The sequence below is a fragment of the Sorex fumeus genome, unplaced genomic scaffold (assembly GCF_029834395.1).
Source record: "Sorex fumeus unplaced genomic scaffold, SorFum_2.1 ptg000006l, whole genome shotgun sequence".
Classification (NCBI taxonomy): domain Eukaryota; kingdom Metazoa; phylum Chordata; class Mammalia; order Eulipotyphla; family Soricidae; genus Sorex; species Sorex fumeus.
In genome coordinates this window covers 66502099-66523393 of record NW_026606063.1, presented here as the reverse complement: position 1 = coordinate 66523393, position 21295 = coordinate 66502099, and the positions used below count along the sequence as shown (strand labels likewise).

General features: G+C 40.2%; 1 protein-coding gene across 2 annotated transcripts in view; it reads left to right on the top strand.

Annotated features, from left to right (window-relative positions):
* IL1R1 (interleukin 1 receptor type 1) overlaps positions 1 to 21295 on the top strand; it is an 82472-nt gene that overhangs the window by 39935 nt on the left and 21242 nt on the right. For both annotated transcript variants that reach the window (XM_056127335.1, XM_056127344.1), the window contains exons 2-4: positions 10782 to 10848; positions 19624 to 19858; positions 19959 to 20160. In XM_056127335.1, coding sequence (XP_055983310.1) covers positions 10788 to 10848; positions 19624 to 19858; positions 19959 to 20160 — 498 coding nt within the window. In that variant the 5' untranslated portion in view covers positions 10782 to 10787. The remainder of the gene's footprint in view (positions 1 to 10781; positions 10849 to 19623; positions 19859 to 19958; positions 20161 to 21295) is intronic.

The following is a 21295-nucleotide window of genomic DNA, read 5'->3' as shown; positions in this document are numbered from 1 at the left end:
TTTCAACTCCCCTTGCCCCCCAGCTACTCTTCAGCTGCCTCTTGCCCTTTGTCTGCATGGACTGTGGAATCATAAAATGGAAAAGAGGTACAAAGACATGAAGGTACTTCACCTGGACAGAGCTGTTGGCGGACAACACTTTCATAATGTTCACATAGTTCACGTCTACCTTCTGGTCACTAAAGTCTTAGATTTGAAGTTTCTCATTCTGGCACTCACCGGAAGTTGATTCAGGCTTCAGAGGTGCACTGTTGGGGTCAATTCCAACTACAATCCTAGTCATGATGTGCTGACGTTTTTAGATCTGTCGAATCACAAGAATTAATGGGAATGGCTAGAAAGTTTGTACAAACTAGTGTTTTCAAGAGTTTCTAGAAAGCTCTGCTTCCTGTCTCTTTTCACACCTGGCAGACTGCAGTGGGCAGACCAAGCCACTGGAGGTCAGGGTGTGATTCTCAGTGTGGACCACACCCCTGGCATAAACAATTTAGGAACCTTGGCATGAAAGGTCAGAGAAGGCAGCATGTGTGAGGACTTGCTAATTTGGGGAACCAGTAACCTTTTCTCTTTCTGAATTTTTTCACTTTGTGTGGGAAAGTCATCTGAAAAATACCATGAAACTTCTGACTTTTTATTGCTGTTGGTATTTTCCAAAAATATATTTTCAGTTTTACTATGAACTGATTTTTAAAATCACAATAGATTTAGATGTTTACTCTGGAAAGGGAGTTTTTTTTTATCACCCCTTCCCTTCCCTTCCCTTCCCTTCCCTTCCCTTCCCTTCCCTTCCCTTCCCTTCCCTTCCCTTCCCTTCCCTTCCCTTCCCTTCCCTTCCCTTCCCTCCCCTTCCCTTTCCTTCCCCTTCCCTCCTCCTATGGTATTTGGACTCTCATCAGGCATGGGATGTGCCCTCCTTGCAGGGAGTTTGGAAGGCCTGTTCTGTTCTGTGCTTTTCTTCTGTGGCCTCGGTAGGAGGGGCCCAAACTCTGGAATCCACACAGTGCTTTCAGAGCCTTCAGTCCCACTGATAGAAATCTGAGTCATGGGCACTGTACTGAGAGAGTGTTCACTACTTAATTACTTTGCTGGTAGTGTATGTGGTCTGCAGGGGACAGGGAGGGGGCCAGAGAAGGCTTCTGATCAGAATCTGCTCAGAGCTGGTCATGAATGGCAGAAGAAGCTGGTGAAACTGAATGATAGTCCTAGGAAGCATTCAAAATAGGAGTTCTCCACCTTTCCCTGACCATGGCAGTCTTCTGACATCGACTCCTTCCAGTGGTCCCCTATCCTATAGTTGGTACCCAAGTCTTGAATCATGACTCCCCCACCATCTCCCCCCTAAACACACACACACACACACACACACATACACACACACACACACACTCAAATTCACACACTTGTGGTCCTATTGAGAAACACTACTCTGTAGGCACCATGGAGTCAGAGTGACCTTTTGCTTACAGATGGGATGAGAGAAGAGTCTGTGAGGAATCAGCAAGTTGGTGAAGACTGATGAGCAGGATGGGGTGGGAGAATCTCGTCTCTCTCATTCTTGGGAGAAGGAGGGGGGTGTTGGGCAGGGGCAAGTGTTCCATTGCTGTCCATTCAGGTGGAGGGTGAGGCACTGGGAGATTGTGGTGGAGTGAGCTGTGGCTTTTCAGAATCTGAGCACAGCACACTGGAGGCAGTGCTGGCCAGCTGGAGAGGAAAAGTGGAGGCAGTGAATGTAAAAATTCATTTTAGATTTGTCTGGGACAAAGAGAAAGGAGGAAAGTGAAGTGGTTAAAGGGCATGAGAGTGTCAACTTCTCTGCCAGATGCTTTCTTTGCCTTGCAGATAAATCCATCCTCTTACCCATACTTTGCTCTTCTCTTCTCCTCTCCCTCCCGTGTAATTTCTCTGGATCATTCACATAAAGAATATGATGTCCCCATCACATACAGTCATTTTGGGGACATACTGTTGGAGATTGGAGGACACTTGGGACAGGACTAGGAACAGAAGGAGCTGGGAGTCTTCTCTTTGATTTTGTGAGATGTTATGATTCATGATGATGTGCCACTATGCCTCTGACACCTTCTTGTCAAGATGTGTATTTTCTTTTAAGTCCAGTGTGAATAAGAGTGTGATAATTAGTACACTTCGTCCAAGAAAAAATGTTGCATGTTGAGTTAGTCAGTCTGTTTTATAGAGTGGGTATTAAAAGGTCTTATGCTTATCCTTTATAAGCTTTCTCAAGGCCTATGAAGTGATTCATACCCGAAAAACATCCCTAGGTTCAAAATATTAAAGTAAAACTAAAACCATGAATGAGTAGTAAAATATCTATAGTTTTTAAAGCAGGGCAATTACAGCTCAGTTTGTTTGAAGTTGTTTCAAATTATATATTGTGGAATGCAGGTATATTAATATGTTTGGTTTAAGGAAGAGCTAGTACCAAAAGAAAAGGTCTGTTAAAAGTGAGAGTCCAAAAATAAACCCACTCATATATGGACAAATAATTTCAGACAGAGGACCCAAATGTCTACAGTGGAACAAGGAAAGTCTCTTGAATAATTGGCACTGACAACTTGACAATCTCACTCAAAAGTGTCTTAATGAAACTGTACTACTATTGTATACTATTTGCAATTAATTAAAAAGCAATTAATGAATTATCCAATTCAATTTTAATTGGAATTATCCAATTCAAGATATAAAACCATAAATTATGTAGAAGGAAATATACTCCTTTAGTTCTTGAAAGTTGGCCTTAGAAATGTCTTTGGGGGCCCTAGTCCAAAATCAAGAGAAGCAAAGGCAAAAATGAACAGATTGGAGCATATTAAACTAAAAGATAGTTAAAGGAAACTATCATTAAAGTAAAAAAGAAATCTACTGAGTGAGGAAACTTGTTTGCATATCATACATCCAACTAGATGTCAATATCCAAACCATATAAAGAACTTGTAAAGTCAGCAAATGGATGGCAAATGGCCTGATTAAAAACAGAGAAGGGGCCAGAGTGATAGTACAGTGGGGAGGATGTTTTCCTTGCCCATGGCTGGCCTGGGTTCACACAGCCGACCCAGATTTGATCCTTGGCATCCCATATGGTCCCCCAAGCACCGCCAGGAGTAATTTCTGAGTGCAGAACCAGGAGTAACCCCTGAGCGGGAGCATCGCTAGGTGTTACCCAAAAAGAAAAAAAAACACCAAAAATAAGCAGAGGATCTGAATGGAAACCACCTAATGAGACCTAGAACTACAAATGACAAACAGAAACATGAAATACAACTCACAACAACAATGAAATTATCACCTAACACCTATGAGAAGGGCTCTTCTCCAAGACAGAAAACAAGTATTGGAACGATTTTGAGCAGGGTGCAGGAGGTCCAGTTTGCAGGCCACATGAGGCCTGAAAAATCATGGGTGTCTCAGGGACAGGATAAGACAGACACATGCTTCTCATTAGCTGCTGCCATGGCTCTTCTGCCTCTGTTATATGTCCTGTAAGTGACATTCTAAGCACCTTAAGGGCCCTTGGCAGAAAGAAGATTCCCCATCCCTGATTTGGAGAGACATGAACCCTTGCATACTATTGGTGGCAATGCAAATTGATGCAGCTGTTATGGAAAACTGTGTGATACTTTCTCAAAATATTAAAAATTTATATTTCTTTTTATCATTTTATTTGACTCTAGGTATTTACCCTAAAGTCAACACTAATTAGCAGAGCTATAGACTATCTTATGTATGTCACATTCTTATTCACAATTGCTAAGACTTTGAAACAACCTAAAATATCATGGACAGATGAGTGATTGTGGAATATATGGGTACTGCCAAACTTTCATAAAACAATGAAATTCTAAAAAATTGAAAGCAAAGAAAGGACGAAATCTTGACATGTGCAATGACTGAGTGGGCCCAAGGTATAAAATGCTTAGTGAAATAAGTCAGATGGAGAAAGATTTTCACGTTATGAGCTTGTGTATGTGCTATATGAAGAAACCCAACAAATGAGATAACTAAATAAAATAAAAGTAAACTTTTTTCTTTTATGGTTATTATAATGGTTATCAGAAACAAAGGAGAATGGGGACACATAGGTCAGGTGACATGGGTCATTTGTTAAGACTGGACTCCAACCGTTAGTGGGGACCTCACACTGCTTAGACTGTTGATTTATGATGCAGAGCTGAAACTTGTATAATTTTACTAGAATATCAGTCCAATAAATTGATGGTAGAAAGTACCTGTTTGGGTTTTTTTGTGTGTGTGGTTTCTTGCATGTTTCTCTGAGCTTTATTTTCCAAGTAAAGTCAATGGTGAGGGTTCCTGACCTGGAGCTGAACCCATTCCTGATGCTTTAGAGGCAGATTCCATACAGAAAGTCTGAGAAGGGTCACTCCCACCTACTGCATTTTCCCAGGGGAATTCTGGGGCAGGGCGAGTGGTATCTAGAGCCAAGGGACTGTTTGCCATGTCTTGAAGGCTGTGAAATCATCTGGCTCATTGCCCACCTGCTTGTTTAGATGAGGATACTGAAGTATCCTCTTCCTTGTAACAGGAAGAGTTACAGCTGAAACCATAACTGCTCTGTGTTGGCTGGGAATTGGCCTTAGACTTGTGCAACTAAATTAGGCCATTTTGTCCATATGTTGTATGCCCAAGGCATTACTTGGAATATCTTGAGATACATTCTGAAGTATTCAGTCTAGCACCTTTTTATTTTTCCCTGCTTGAAAATTAAAACAAGCCAGATCTTGTAACTGAATGAAGTAACAGCTGGCGGTGTTCCATTGATTTCATAGTGCCTTTATTTTATTTTATATTTTTGATAAATGAGTAATTGTTTGGCCTAGAACTTGTTTGTAATTAGGAAACATTTAACTCTTTGTTTTCTTCTTTCTTATAGAGACTTAAAACTCACTTCTGCACAATTATAATGAGATAATGAGCCAGGCTATAAGACTTCAAAGATTTTTATCTTATTTATTAATCTAAATATTATTTGGAAGTAACTATGGACATAGTATCATTCTTCTAGGCAAATTTATGAGAAGCTCATGAATAAAATTGTGCATGAATAAAATGTTTATGAATAAAATTTTAGGCTGACTTCTTTGAGGTAGGTTTCAAGATTTGAGTCAGGCATAGGGATCATTGTCCTCATGGTGGGAAAAACCAAGCATAGGATGTGACTTATGCTTCAAAAATCTTTTGGGATTTTATATACAAGAGATGATAAATTTCATTTATTTATTTATCTACTTATTTTTATAATTTTGGATTACTGATATTTATTCAGCCATTGATTAAGCTGATTGAATTGGGCATGAACTCCACATTACTTTTTTTTTGGTAAAGGTAAAGGCCCTCCCATTGTTCGTCGATTTGCTCGAGCGGGCCCAGTAACGTCTCCATTGGAGACTTTGTTGTTACTGTGTCTGGCATATCGAATACGTCACGGGGAGCTTGCCAGGCTCTGCCGTGCGAGCGAGATACTCTTGGTAGCTTGCCAGGCTCTCCGAGAGGGGCAGAGGAATCAAACTCGGGTCGGCCATGTTGGCTGCGTGCAAGGCAAACGCCCTACCGCTGTGCTATCGCTCCAGCCCTTTTTAAAAAATTTTTAAATTTTATAAATTAGTTCAGAATGTTTGATTACATTTAACATTTGAACACCAATCCCACCACCATTACACCTTCCCTCCACCAAATTCAGGATGTTTTCATCCCAAACTCCAATCCTTGTCACAAAACACAACCGAAGTAATATATTTTGTATTGTCTGTTATGAAGAACTGCTGAACATGCTTACAAAAAGTACTCATATAGGAAACAGTATGAAGACTGTTCTATTTTGGCAGGAGCCATTAAGACCTTTTATAGGATATCATTAACATGTTGTTAAAATTTGGGTGGTGTTGAGCTTTGGTACATATGTCTGAAAATATGTATATATGCATATATATATTTACCTCTATGATTTGTTTCCTACTATCTGAACACCATCAAATGTGGTGTGATAATTTTGGAGAATGGGTAGGGAGTGTTTTATGATGTGTTGCATGGCCGCTTTTGTGGCCCTGCAGTCCAGGAATATGTTTACTAATATGTGAGCCTTGGCCCAAGCGTGTGGGGAATGGCCTTGAGCATGGTGGTGGTTGGGTTGTGGAGGTTTTTGTCTTCTGGAGCTGGATCCCTTGGAGCAGGGTGTGTGAAACAGCCTGGCACGGAATCTGGTGGCATGGTTATGGGGGCCTCATGTTATGCTCCTTTTTGGGAGAAGCAGCCATGTGATCTGGATGGTGGCCGATGATGAGATTATCTCACGCCAGCAGAGGTGGCTTACGGGCATTACCCCTGGGTTGCCGGAGACTGGGGAAAGCAGGCAGAGGATCTTCACTCCTGATCCCATTGAGCCCGGAGACCAAGGTCACAAAGTTCCGCATTACCTGGGTCCCGTAGGACTTCATTCATGTGTGAGGCTCAGTCTGAGCGCTTGGGGAGCGACCTTGAGCATGACACAGGTTCCCACCTACCTCTGCTCTACAGGCCTAACTGTGTCTTTTGATTTCTTTTGAGATTTATGGATCTTTGAAATAAGGTCAATAAATGAGCTAATATAGCTGAGCTGGAGGTGATTTGTGGGTGTGTCTCCTACATACCTAACTTTTAGCTGTTTAATATCTTGGTAAATGTGGGCCCAAGTTGTTGGGGTCTGGCCAAAGGCACAACAGCCGTTTTGGGGTATCTGGAAGTCTGAAGGCACCATCAGGCTGCTGATGCACTCGCCCCACAAGTACAGGTTGAACTGATGGTGGCACCATACCCACAATTTGACAAATTTTAAAGTACCTTTTAAGAAAAAAATTAAATTGATAATTTCCCAGTCAATAATCAAATGATTTTATATCTTAAAGTCTGAGTTATTGATACATTGTTGAACTATTTTATGCTTACAGTTAGTATACCTACAGAGGAGAGTGCAAGAGCATTTCAGACTCTGTAAAAACTGAAGGGCAGAAGTTGTCATACTGTGAGATGACGTGGTCTTTTCCAGACAGTTCCCCTGAGGCGGGCCAAAGGCTATGACTGTTTTGTCCAAGTTTTCGCTCATTCTTTGAGAACTTATTAAGGATTTCTGATTTCCAAGTACAGTGCCTGATGCTGTGGGAGTAGTGATGAGCAGGTTGTGACTTTTCCTCTCAAGAGCCCCCTGTCCTCGGGTAACTACAGTAAATGTACAAAGGGTGGTTGAAAGAATAAATGATGGCTGCTATAGAGCCCAGAGAAGGAAGGTTCCTCTGTCAGGGTGTGGGGATGGTGACCTAGGCTGAGATCTAATGGATGTGGGAAGAATACAGAGAAAAGGTGGAAAGAAGAGAAAAGAGAGAGGCTCTGAGATTGGAGAACAGGGCAAGATGAAGGCTGATACATGGATTGGGGAGATGGAGCCTGGGGAGGTTGGTTGGGGGTTTTTCAGCACAAATCACCTGTTGGCTTTTCTAAGGAGTTTGTGATTTTTTACAAGGATTACTGGGGAGCAATGAAGTTTTGAACTGATTGTTGGGTGGGTAGAGATTCTAGATTCTCTATATTGAATTGAAGTGATGTGAGAGATCAGTAAGGACTCTCATGCAGTAATTAGACCAGGCAGGAGCCGGTGTTTTTAGAATTAAAAAGACACCAGTGGATATGAATGAGCTGGACCAGCCTAATGATCTCAGAGAATGGCTGTTCAGAGCTGGGTCAGAGAATTTCTCTGGGGGCTTGTGGCATAAGGATACTGATACAAAGTTCCTGGGAGACATTGTGCGGTCCCTGTGGCAGGGGGCATGGGTAATCAGATGAGTTTGGTTCAAGACCTTTTGTGTCTGAGATGCTATGGACCTGCAGGTCAATCTGTGCAAGATATTTTTGGAGGTTCAACACTATTACTTGCTACACATACTTTCATCTGAACTTGAGAAATTTAGAAAGATTGGCAGAACAATCACTTTCATTTGATGTTACATTAGTGAGGCTGTTTTACAGCTAAGAACATAAACATTTTCCTTTCAGTATAAATGCCCAATCTGTGCACAATAAAATACTATGCAGCAGTTAGGAAGGATGAAGTCATGAAATATGCAAACAAGTGGTTCTACATGGAAAGTATCATGCTAAATGAAATGAGTCAGAAAGAGAGGGACAGACAGAGACTGCATTCATCTGGGGAATATAAAGTAACAGAATGGGAGATGAACACCCAAGAATAGTTGAGATAAGTACCAGGAGGTCTGCTCCATGGCTTGGAAGCTGGCAGCACACACTGGGGGAAAACACAGCTCAGATAGAGAAGGGAACACCAAGTAAAGGGTGTTTGGAGGACTCGCTCGGGATGCGAGATGCGAGATGCATGCTGAAAGTAGACTATAGACCAAACACAATGGCCACTCAATACCTCTATTGCAAACCACAACTCCCTAAAGGAAAGAGAGAGCAAAAGGGAATGCCCTGCCTTAGAGGTAGAGTGACTTTGGGGGATATGGGGGCGGGGAGGCTACTGGTGGTGGAGAATGGGCACTGGTGGAGGGATGGGTACTTGATCATTGTATAACTGAAACCCAAACACGAAAGTTTGTAAGTCTAAATAAATAAATAAATAAATAAATAAATAATGTCCAATTAAGTGTCCTCTACCATAATATAGTTAAGGGCTTATATGATTCTAACCATCATTTACTGGACCTCAGTATTAATTTTTCCTAATATGTCTGTTCACAAAAGTACCAGTGCACCGCATGTATTCAGTGGTCAGGAGTTGCTTCTCCCACCCTAGACAGCCGATGGCAATGGGTGAACCAAGGAGGAAACAGGGCCCAGGTGGTATGTTATCAGTTGTCATTTATTCCAATCTCCATTCCCATTCCAAACTCACATTGCCTCTCATTCTAGTCTCCCTCTCTGCCCATCCAGTTTCATTCTCTCCCATTCCTGTCTTACCGCACCCAGTCTTAGAGCCTTAGTAACTTACCCAATCCCTCAGAGTTGGGGTAGCAAGTACACATAGGTGAGGTAGCACAATCAACATAAGAAAAGTTCTTCCTTCTGGGGAAGATAGGACAAAATCCCATCCTGCTAGGAGATCCACCCAAGGGCTGAAAACCATCTACTGGGCGTATTTCTCCTTTCCTTAGTCTATATCCATTTAAGTGGTCATCTTAAATTTACTTCTTTTTTTTCTGCTTTCATAGTATTTTTATTTATTTATTTATTTTTTCAATCAGAACATGGGATTTACTTGAGTGTTTACAAACTTTCTTGATATTTAGAGCATTTAAAAAAATTTTATTAGTGAAACACCATGAGGTACAGTTGTAGACGTACAATTTTTTGTGCTTGGGTTTCAATAATCTTTGCAGTCATTTTCTATGGACACAGTAAGAGATATATTAAGCTTAAAGGGTAGCTCTCTGTGGGACATCTCACTATATATCCCAGACTATAGTCCTCAGGCAGATTAGTCCTTCCTAAGCCCAGCACAGTTCTAATTCAGTTACTTCTTTTTGGGTCATGACAGAGTCTGTCCATGACTGTGTTATTAATTTATTATAAGTTTTATGGTGCTTAGCTTGTTCGTTTTTGATGCTAGGGTAGCTTATGGCTTGCCCTGGGTCCATCATTATCCCTCCTGGGTACCCTCCTTTTGGGGTGCTAGGAACTAAGGGCAGCTGAGGCTTAAGTCAAGTAAATATGACAAATGCCCAGGAGTAAATATTATTCAGAGTCAGTTAGCACTCAGGTTTCATCAACTGTCTTCTTGTGTCTACACAAAAAGGACATTGCTCTAAAGTAAGCTGCAAAGGACATAAAGGAAAGAGAAAATAAATATTTCACTTACAAGTACAAACTCCAGAGATCTCTGAAGAATCTGACTTTACAAGTCACAGGTTCTGATTAGAGGAAATGAGCGATTAACAGATATGGGAACCAGAGCATAAAGGAGAAATTAAAGATGCATGGGAATGCCTCAGGAGCATTGTGATGGGTCTTACTCAGTGAACCTAAACTCTTTGTGCAGAGGAGAAGGGCTGACCAATTTTTACAACACCAATTGATGACCGATATCTATTATAGCTGATGCTATGTTCATGTGAATTTCTAAATCACTCAGGGGAATGTGAGTTTTTGTTCTGTTTATGATAAAATTTAACACATAATCATTGTAGTAATTTTAGGAATCCCTAGAGAAGGGGGAAACCACATAATCTCAAGAACTAACCCAATATAAATACATTGGTTACAATTTATTTAGCATTTTTGATTCATTTGTGTATGCATCATACTCTATGGACAACGGATATTATAAATAAAACTGTGACCTTTGAATGAACTTAGAAGCATGGTAAGACTTTTTCAAGTGTGTCCTAGCAGTGGGCAGCAAAGTTACATAAACAGGAAACCTGGTTTAAAGTTCAGGGGAGAGTCTACTTTGTATGAAGCTTAGATTGATGTAGGGAAATTTTTAGTAGATCCGAGAACTTAAAATGTCTCTTGAAACAGATGATGGATGTTTTCAAATTATTAGAATGTTTGAGTTTGTCCCAGTTATCTTATAAACTCTTATCCACACTGAACCCGTTTTCATTACATTATTACTTCATTAATGGTGGAAGTAGACTAGCTCATCAGGGTGGTATTATCGAGGCTGAGGGAGAAGGGGGCTATTGCTTGCTGGTTTAGAGGACTTCTGAATATGTAGCATATTTATTTTTGTTTTTCTTCTATTTTTTTTCTTTCTCTAGGAGAATATGAAAGTGTTACTCAGACTTGTTTGTTTCACAGCCCTACTGATTTCTTCTCTGGAGGCTGGTAAGTTCAGCATTTTCTTGTGTTCCTGTCTGCTAAGAAATTGATTTAGCATCCATGAGATAAATTTCTTAACAGCCATTTTACCTCCCTATTTCTTGTTTTGATTTTATTTTGGGGTCCCACCAGGCACTCCTCAGGTCATATTCCTGACTCTGCACTCAGAGATCAGGCTTGGGGGACCACCTGGGGTGCTGGGGATTGTACCAGGGCTGGCCATATGCGAGGCAAGTACCCTGCACACTGCACCATTGCTTTGACCCTTCCCTCCCTACTTCTATCAGATCCAAGATCCAGAGATAGAAGACTCCTCAGAGGGGGAAATCCAGCTAACCAGAAGAATCTATTTAATGCTAATATATTACTATGCTTTTAGTCTTTTAAAAATGTAGTTTTATCTGTTTACTGCAGCATCATTTACAGTTTGGTAGCTATTCCTTCCAGCACCTTCACTTCTTATTAAAGACCGGAAACAGGTCTAGTGAGGTAGAGTTCTAAGTCATTGTAGATAGTTTTTAGTCAGAGGTAAAATCTGGCTGTCCCAAGTCTTGTTCAAGCCTTTCCTTCTCATCCAGTTGCTGACTGAGGAATGCAGTTCAGGAAATCCTGCTTTCAGTTGAAAGAAGTGATAAAGTGATCAAGTCTATATGAGGCCATAGCTGCACAGTCCTTTGTTTTCCCTATTTCTGTATTGACTCCACCCTGCCCAATCTCCCTCACTATAAATATGTTGAACCCCCTCCTGTGTCAGATTGCACTGGGGATTCAGCAATGGATAGTCCAGACAAAAGTGCTTGTCTGCACGGAAGAGAGAAAATCCATTATAAGAGTAAATATGTTGGACCGGAGCAATAGTACAGCAGGGTAGGGCATTTGCCTTGCATGCAGCCAACCTGAGTTCAATCCCCAGCATCCCATATGGTTCCCCAAGAACCACCAGGAGTAATTCCTGAGTGCAGAACCAGGAGTAACCCCTGAGCATTGCTGGGTGTGACCAAAAAAGCAAAAAAAAAAAAACCCACATAAAAGCCCAAAAAAACACAGAGTAAATATGTATATTGTCATATGGTGATAACAGTAAGCAAAACAGCAGTTAAAGAGAGTGTAACAGTTTAAGACCAGCCACTGTGGGCAGTGCTTAAATATTTTAATAGTGTGATCAATGAAGGGCCCATTGAGCAGTTAACTTTTGAGTCAAACTGGAAGGAGGGGGAAAGTGGTGCAAACGGATTCCTGCTTGAGAATGGAAAAACTTTTTATGCACCATGTGCCAGCCCCTGAGGCAAGAACAGAATTAAACATTTCAAGAACCGAAAGGGCAGTGTGGTCTGAGCACTGAGCAAGGTGGGGAGCGTGGTAAGTGGTGGGGAGATTTAGGAAATGAGGGAAACAGTGAAGGATTGCTGCTTAGGCCTGTGTTGTTCTTTATTAGGATCTTGGCTGAGTGAAGTGGGAAGACTGGTTCTTTGTTCAAAGCCAGAGAGGTGGTCTGAGAGACTCACTCTGATTCTTGTAGTGTGAAGAGATTACAAGGAGGCAGAGGCAGAGGCTCAGTAAGACATTGTTGGAATAATCTATGCAAGTCACTGTGATAACCTGTTTCAGGATGCCAAGGAGGAGTGAGAATTAGCCAGATTTTGATATATTTGGAAGCTAGCACCAATAATATTTTCAGATGGGCTCCAGTTCTTAGGGAAAGGCTAGAAACAAGTGGGACTCCATAGTTTTGAGACTGAGCTTATGCAAGGTGTGATTGCCATGGGTAGGTTGGAGGTAAGATTGAGTGTTCAGACTGGATGCAAAAAATTTAGCTGAAATGTCAGAAACATCCCTGGGTGTCTATATAGTGGAGTTGACTGAACAGTTCAGAGCCCAACGGAGAGGGATATAATATTGAAAAATTTAAACAATATGCTTTTAGAACTAGAAGACTAGGTAAAATTCTCTGTGGATGGGAGTGGAGGCAATTCTGTTTGGAATAAGCAAGAACTTAAAAACTGAACCTTGTAGACTTCCAAGAATGGGTGATTAGGAAACCAGTGGGAGACTGGTTTGAGAAGTAGGACAAAGACAAAAATCCTGAGTGTAGAAAAGTGTTTCAGGGCTGAGAGAACAGTATTCCAAAATTCAGGTGAGTTTAGTAAGATGACGTATCTGCTGAGGGACTATTACTCATTGAACAACTACAAAGTTCTAAAGTGACTTATGGTCTTTGTTTTGTACATTTATTTAAAAGCCTGATAGAATTATATGCATTACAAATAAATTTTTAATAAAAAAATAAGATCGATTAAAGAAATTAGAAATCAGAAGTACTATTATGCTGGGCCAAAGAGATAGTACAGTAAGTAGGGTCCTTGTCTTGCACATGGCCATTTTTTTCTACTGTTTCTGAACTCGTGTGTGTGTGTGTGTGTGTGTGTGTGTGTGTGTGTGTGTGTGTGTGTGTAAGAGAGAGAGTTAGACAGGGACAAAGGGAGAGAGGCGGAAATAGAAAGAGGAGAAAGAAAGAGAGAGAGAAAGAAAGAAAGAAAGAAAGAAAGAAAGAAAGAAAGAAAGAGAGAAAGAAAGAAAAAGAGACAGCAGAGAGTTCTGTTATGCTTTTCTTTAATATTCTTCTTAATCCCCTGAAGCAGTGCTCAGGGTGCCTGGGGCCATATCAGGCCATTCTTAGCCAACTGAGAAATTTTCAGCCAAGTTCAATTCTCTCCAGGGTGTGGAACTTCTCAGCCCCTGCAGTTCTGGGGTCACAGAGATCACCTTAGCAGGGCTTGGGGCTTCAGGGCTATTCCTGATAGTGCTCAAGTATAGGCCTAATCCCGTGTCACCACGGTTTGAGCTGTGGCTTCTAACCACTTAATTAACTCCATGACCCCTTTCTTTAGTACCCCTTTATTTGTACATGTATCCTTTGGTTCTTTGAGCATATTTTTAAAAGCAGGCTTTCAGTCTTTACTAAGTCTAATATCTAGGCTCATTTTGGAGTTTCTATAGTTACCGTTTTCCCCACCTGTGTAAGGGGAATATTTTGATATTTATTTGCATGTTTTGTTGGAAATTGCACATTTTATGTAGTAAAAATGGCCATTTTAGGTACTATAAAGTGGCAACTCTAGAAATTTATACTGAAAATTTGCTGCTATTGCCACTACCCCCCTCATTTTTTTTTCTAAAAAGTATTTCTGTAGCTTCTCTTATTAGATTGTTTTCTTGGATAATTCTATGAAATGCATTTTTCTAGAAGTATACAGCTGCTGACGTGTGTTTGGTAAACTCTTGGTGACTTCTAAGTAGCCAGCCAGTTTCTCAAGACTTGATCTAATTAGTATGTCCTTGCTGAAGAACTCTCATTTGTTGGGTTATTCCCTCAACATTTAGGGTGTCACCTCTCTGCCTTAGTCTCTGTCACTTACTTATGAGTAACCTTCACATATTAACACAGTCACCTCAGTTTGTGTTAATGAAATCACTTTTGATGTGAGTGTAAGCTCCTCAGAACAGTTTGGAGCTTTTCAAAGCTCCCTGTGACATTTAGTTCCACAGATAAATCTTCCTTTTATTTCTGGACAGCCTTGGGCCTCTGCAAACTAATTTTTGTAAAACTAACCCCCTGGAGGAAGGGCTTTTCCCTGGGGAGTTCTGAGTCAATCCTTCACAATCCTGCTCTTTGAGTGTGCTTTTTCCAGGAGCTGCCTGTTAAATCAGAGGGAGCCAGTGCTCTGGAAATGATTTTTTTCCCCCTGAGGTTTCCAATCCCAGGCTGCTCTTGCCAGCCGTCTGGTTTTCAAGACTATAGTGACGAGAGTCTGCTAAAATGTCAGGGCTGGGACGAATGGAGATGGTACTGGCAACCGCTCGAGTAAATCGATGAACAACAGGATGACAGTAATACAGTGATACAGTGATAGTGAAGCTGGGAAATGGTATCAGAGTAGATGAAGTTTTCAGGCTACAAAGCACTGCTCTGTACAGACTCAGCCAGTGTTGCTGCTGCTGTTGAATAAATTCTCTTCTTTTTTTGTAGAAAGTTTTTGATTTCAGTTTTTTTTCCATCTGGTCTGTTACTCTTATGGGGGGAGTGGATTTATGAAAGGTCTTGTGGACATTCTGGAAATCTTGTCTGAGAAGTTCTTTTTATTTTTTTGCATAAAAACATCCAGTTGTTGTGGGAAGTAAGATTTATTTTTTTTTATCTGGATGCTCTTTATTTCTTGTTTTTTTTTTTGGGTGACTTTACCCATTAACTAGGTAATGTTAAATAAAAATGACTAGGCAGGAATTTTCCCCCTGCTCCTTTTCTTACTGTGAATGATAACTATAGATTTGTTTAGTAGTCTTTTGCTAGGTTCAAGAAGTTGATTTCCATTCCAGGTTTCTAGAGCTATTTAAATAATCATGAATGGATGTTAATTTTTTTTTCAAATACTGATTCTCTTGAGGTGACTATGCAAAAATTTAAGTCTGATTATTTATAGAAGTATGTATATAATTTTATAGAACTATATATATATATATAACTTTTATATATATAGTTCTACCCCCCCCGCCCCCCCCCCCCACCCCACACTGCCGTGTAATCTCATCAACAGCCAAGACCCAGAAACTATAAAACCCAGCTTTCGGATATCTTATTATTTCATTCTTACTTTGGACAACCTGGCGGGCTACCGAATGTAACCTGCCCACACGACAGAGTCTGGCAAACTCCCAGTGGCATACCCAATATACCAAAGACCAGTAACAATGATGGGTCTCATTCTCCTAACCCCGAAAGAGCCTTGAATGTGGCACTTTTTAGAATCTAAGGGCTAGGATGAAGGAGACGTTACTGGGGCCTGCAATTGACAAACAACAGGATGATCATGATATATAATTTTTAAAATGTCAATCCAACTTTGCATTCCTGAGATTTTACATATATCATAGTCATTAGTCTTATTTAATTTTAGTTTTCTTGCATTCTTTGGTTTTGGTATTGTAATAGTGTTGATCTCATGGAGTGAATTGAAAAATGTTACTAAATCTTCAATTTTCTGGAAGTTATGTTAAATTCATTTTTCTCATTACTGTACCAGTGAAGCCTTCTAAACCTGAATTTTATTTTAGATGTTGAAAGGTTTTTAATTACAAATTAATTTATTTAATATATCTCTAATGCTATTCAAATATGTTTCTTTTATATCTATTTCTTGGGGAACTGATATAGGCTGTACATTTCAGGGAATTTGCGCATTTAAATTGTTGAAGTTATTGGTATAAACTTGCTCCCAGTATTAACTTATAATCCATTTTAAATGATTAGAGTGGGACATAACTCTCTTTTTTTCTTGAGCAGTTTGGTTAGAGTTTTATCAAGTAAATTGGTTCTATTTATTTATTCATTTATTTTGGGTATTTTTTGGGGGGGTCACATGAAAGTTCTACTTATTTTAAGAAGTCTCTAAACAGTTTTTTAAAGTGGCTTAACCCTAAATAATTCAACCAGCAGCGAATGTGATTCCCTTTGTAGGTTTTGTTTTGTTTTGTTTTATTTCCTTTCATTTTGGGGCCACACCCAGCTCAAGGCTTACCTCTAGCTCAGCATTCAGGGATCACTTCTGGAGTGCTTAGGGGGCCATATGGGATGCTGGGGATTGAACACAATTCTGATTAGTGTCCATGAACTTCATTAGCTGTCATTAGCAAATGAAGTTTTTTGTTGCTTCTTCAAACTAGAATGACAACCCACTGGATTGTTTCTGTTAGGATTTCTATTCTGTTGAATATGTTGACTATATTGTACCATTCTCTCTTAACCTTTAGGGCTTCATTTAAGAAATATTCTGTGAGTTTCAAAGTTTTCATCATAATATTTTTACTTTGTACCCACTACTCTTAGGATTCTCTATCTTTGACTCTTGGTGTTTTAATTACAATGTGTTGCGGTGATTTTCAGCTTAGATTGATTTTTTTTCAATTCTTTGGGCTGTCCTCAGAGTGGGGGTAACTCTTGGCTATAATTCTTCTATGAGTTTTCCTTTTATTTTTCCATTTCTTCTGGGACTCCTATACTTTGGATATTGTTTCCCTTATGGCTGTCACATAGATCTCTGATGTTTTCTTCATTTTTCTTTTTTTCTGTTTCTTTTGGATGGTTTCTTGCTCCTGAAAACACTGGTGCATTTCTCTGCCTCTATGAGTTAGTTGCTTTCCTTCCTCTGTTGTGTTTTTCATATCTATTATGCTTTTTCAGTTCTGGGACTTCTGATTGAAACTTTTCTTGCATTGTTGTATCTCTCTTCTAGTGTTTTCTTAGTACGGTGAAGAGTCTAGCCCTTGTTGCTTTGAATTTTTCACCAGGGAGAGTTGAGAACTCTTGTGTGCTTGGGGCACAAGAGTTTTAACATCATTCATTAGGCTGGTGAGTACCTGTACTTCTTCATTCTGTCTTCCACTAGGACTGTGCTTTCAGCTGGCCAGAGGCTGCTGCTGTGTGCTCCTTTGTCCTGAATCTTGGGGGATTGTTGACTTGTGTGTAGGTGCGCAAATGTCCACGTGTGCATCTGGCCAATGAGGGCAGCAGGAAGACCTGCTAGTCACTTGTGAGGCTCTGCATTGAGTTTTTTCTGTGACTGCCCTGAAAGTATCCTAGGTCCTGGCCTCGGTGTATTTCTTTAATGCAGTATTAGAGTTTCCATCTCTAGAAATTCTGTTTTGTCTATTTTGATTGAAGCACTATGATTTTTAATACTGTTAATGATAGCATCATGTATACATCATTCCAGTACCACATCCACCACCATAGTACCAGCATCACTCTACCTGGGTCCCACAAACCACTTGATCTCCTTCACCCCTACGATAATTTCTCCTACTTTCTTTCTTTATATCCTACATATGGAAGAGATAATTCTATAGCTATTCTTCTCTTTCTGATTCACTTCTGGTTTTGTATTTCCCAGTTCAGGGATCTTTTGTATCAGAACTCAGGTTCAATGTTTTGTATTTCCAAGGTTCAGAAACTTATTTTTTATTGAATCACTGTGAGATACAGTTACAAAGCTTTCATGTTTGAATTTCAGTCATACAATAATTGAACACCCATCCCTCCACCAGTGCACAGTGCACATTTTTCATCACCAATATCCCCAGTATCCCCCCTTCCCCCATCCTTCCCACTGCCTCTATGGCAGACAGTTTCCCCCATAATCTCTCTCTACTTTTGGGAAGGGTTCAGAAATTCTTGGCTCAACTTTTATCCTTCGATTAAGGGCTGGGATGGAAGTGAATCATACTATCTTTTGTCATTGTCTGGATGCCTTGTCCTGAGGTGCTTCCCACAATGACTCAGGCCACAACAGTTTCTTGTTTCTGAGCTTTTTCCTGTTCTTTTCTGGGTCTGTACTACACACTTTATAGGTTCGTGTCTAGGATTTGCTGTTGGAGCACTGAAAGCCCACGGCTGACTGGCACTTTTGCTGTACCTGCCCTTCCTAGTACACACTGTGTGTTTCTGCTCCAGTCCTGTGTGGGCTTCTCTGCTTCTCCAGCTTCTCTGCCACTGCCCCATCCAGTAACCTTGTGACTGTAATTTACTTATCTGCTGTTGTTTCTGTGCAAAATTTCTCTGGGATTCTCCATGTAGTTTTGTACTTCCTTCCCTCTCCCCACCCCACCACCCTTTCCGCCCCCGCCACCGAACTGATGGATGTTCTTCTTCTGATCATATTTCCTCATGCAGTTTGGCTCCTTTTGCTGCCATTTGTTCTTCCAACTTCTATTTGCTTTTCAAAAATATCATTCATGTTGTCCAGTCAACATATTTGAGCTAGCACCCTGAATAGATGATAAGAGTAGTAATGACTATTTTAATTTTTCTGTTGATTGGTTCTATCTTCTCTACTTCTGGGTCACTTAGATTTTTTTCTCTTCTTTTTCGATTGTACTACTTCTTGGATATTTCTTTGGAACTCTGCCCAGAAGATTGGCTTAACCTGTTTCCCAGCTCGGGCTGGAGCAATAGCACAGCGGGTAGGGCATTTGCCTTGCCAGGTGTTTGCCTTGCCAACCCGGGTTCGATTCCCCCATCTCTCTTGGAAAGCCTGGCAAGCGACTAAGAATATCGCGCCCACAGAGCAGAGCCTGGCAAGCTCCCCGTAGCATATTCAGTATGCCACAAACATTAACAAGTCTCAATGGAGATGTTACTGGTGTCCACTCGAGCAAATTGATGAACAATGGGAAGACAGTGCTACAGCGCTACAGTGATTCCCAGCTCAATCTCCTTAGCACAGATGGTCTTTGTTGATGTTTCTTCCCTGCTATGCCACATCATAGAATTTCTTTAGGCAGTAATTTGGGAAAATTATAGATTACCTTCTTTGCTTCTTTTCTTTCTGAGTTTTTTGCCCGATTTTCCCTGATTTTCAACATCTTAAACCATTGTTGTTTCATATACTTTGTCTATTTTCAAAAATTTCTCAAGTGGGAGGGAAAACACAGTTTCTTCATTTTATACTAAAGTAGAAATCTCCACTTCCACACTATTCCCAATATCTTGATGAATAATCAAGGTATTTTAGAGGTTAAATAGCTTGTTGAAAAGCAGAGAGTGGGTAGGTAACACCACTAGACTTGGATATTAATCTCCGAGGCTCCCAACATAAAGCTCTCAATCATAAGGTGGTTAAAATACTCATAGAAAAGAGTTGACTTATTTGATATGTGTGTCTATATGTAGGTATTGCATTATGAAACATTGACTGCTTTAATAGAAATTCCGCTTTCTCTCTTTTATAGATAAATGTGAAAACCATGACATAAAAATAACTTTAGTTTCATATGCAAATGAAATTGATGTTCGTTCTTGTATGCTTGCCCCATATGTAAAAAATGCCACTATAGTTTGGTATAAAAACGACAGCACAACACCTATATCTATAGAGAGAGACTCCAGGATTCATCAGTACAAAGAAAAACTTTGGTTTGTTCCTGCTATGGTGGAGGACTCAGGATATTACTATTGTGCAGTAAGGTAAGAAAAGAGTTGATGTGTTTTAAACATGTCTTCCAAGTGCTACTATAGTTAAGGACAGAAAAAAAGTGGTTTATTCATCCATTTTCATTTAATTTAGAAATTCAACTTACTGCATCAAAATGAAATTAACGGCAAAATTTGAGAAGAATGAGCCTGATCTGTGCTCAGTTATACACAAAAATACACAAGCTGTATATGAGCAGAGGTTGCCTCTGGAGAGGTCTGGATATCTTGTGTGTCCTCATGTGGAATTTTTAGGACATGAAAATTATGAGTTATTCCCGATGCAGTGGTATAAGGTAATTTTATTTTGTATTAATTTTTCAGAAAGTGAGTTGTTTTCTGTTACAGAAAATTATATTAATCTAAAAAGTTCTTTTTCATTTGGCATGCTATTTTCTTCTGAGTCCAGAAATACATGGGGGATTTTTAAAGATTATGACTACATGAATTTAGCCTGTCACTTGGCTAAAATCTTACTTTTGTTGTTTTTTTTTTTAAATTTAAGAAGATACAGTTAGGAAAAGTATAGTAGAGGGGTTGGAGAGATAATACAGGGGTAAGGTGCTTGCCTTGCTCATGGTTGACTATGGTTTTATACCCAGCACTGCATATATTTTCCTGAGCACTGAGCCAAGAGTAAGATCTGAACACTACTAAATGTAGCCCAAACAACAACTCCTCTCCAAGTAAAAGTACAGTAGAACTATACTTAAAGAGGAGTCTATGATCATAACTTTAGGGGTAGGGCATTTGCCTTGCATGCAGCCAACATGGCCGACCCGAGTTCGATTCCTCCGCCCCTCTCGGAGAACCTGGCAAGCTACTGAGAGTATCTCGCCCGCACGATATAGCCTGGCAAGTTCCCCGTGATGTATTCGATATGCCAGACACAGTAACAACAAAGTCTCCAATGGAGACGTTACTGGGCCCGCTCGAGCAAATCGATGATCAACGGGAGGGCCTTTACCTTTTTACCTTTACCTTTAAAAAAATAATATGTATTGCAACATGTATTTTGGTATGTTTTATTAAAAAAAATTTAAGTTGTCTTTAGCAATGTAAAAAGTGATTTGATTAGTGCTTCATGGAACATTTCATGTTTTGGTAACTTTGATTTACCGGTTTATTGGTGCTTACCAGTAAACATACTGTAGAGATTGAGATATGCAAAATAAATAGTATCTGTGAAGAAAGGAAAAAAATTTTACTAAGAACATGTAGTGTTAATAGTCTACTTCAAACATGTTCTGCTGGCAAAATAAGTTTATCTTCTTTTCTGAGTATTGGTTTCACAGGGCTGGAGCGATAGCACAGCAGGTAGGGCTTTTGCCTTGCACTCAGCCAACATGGCCGACCCGAGTTCTATTCCTCCGCCCCTCTCAGAGAGCCCGGCAAGCTACCGAGAGTATCTCGCCCACACAGCAAAGCCTG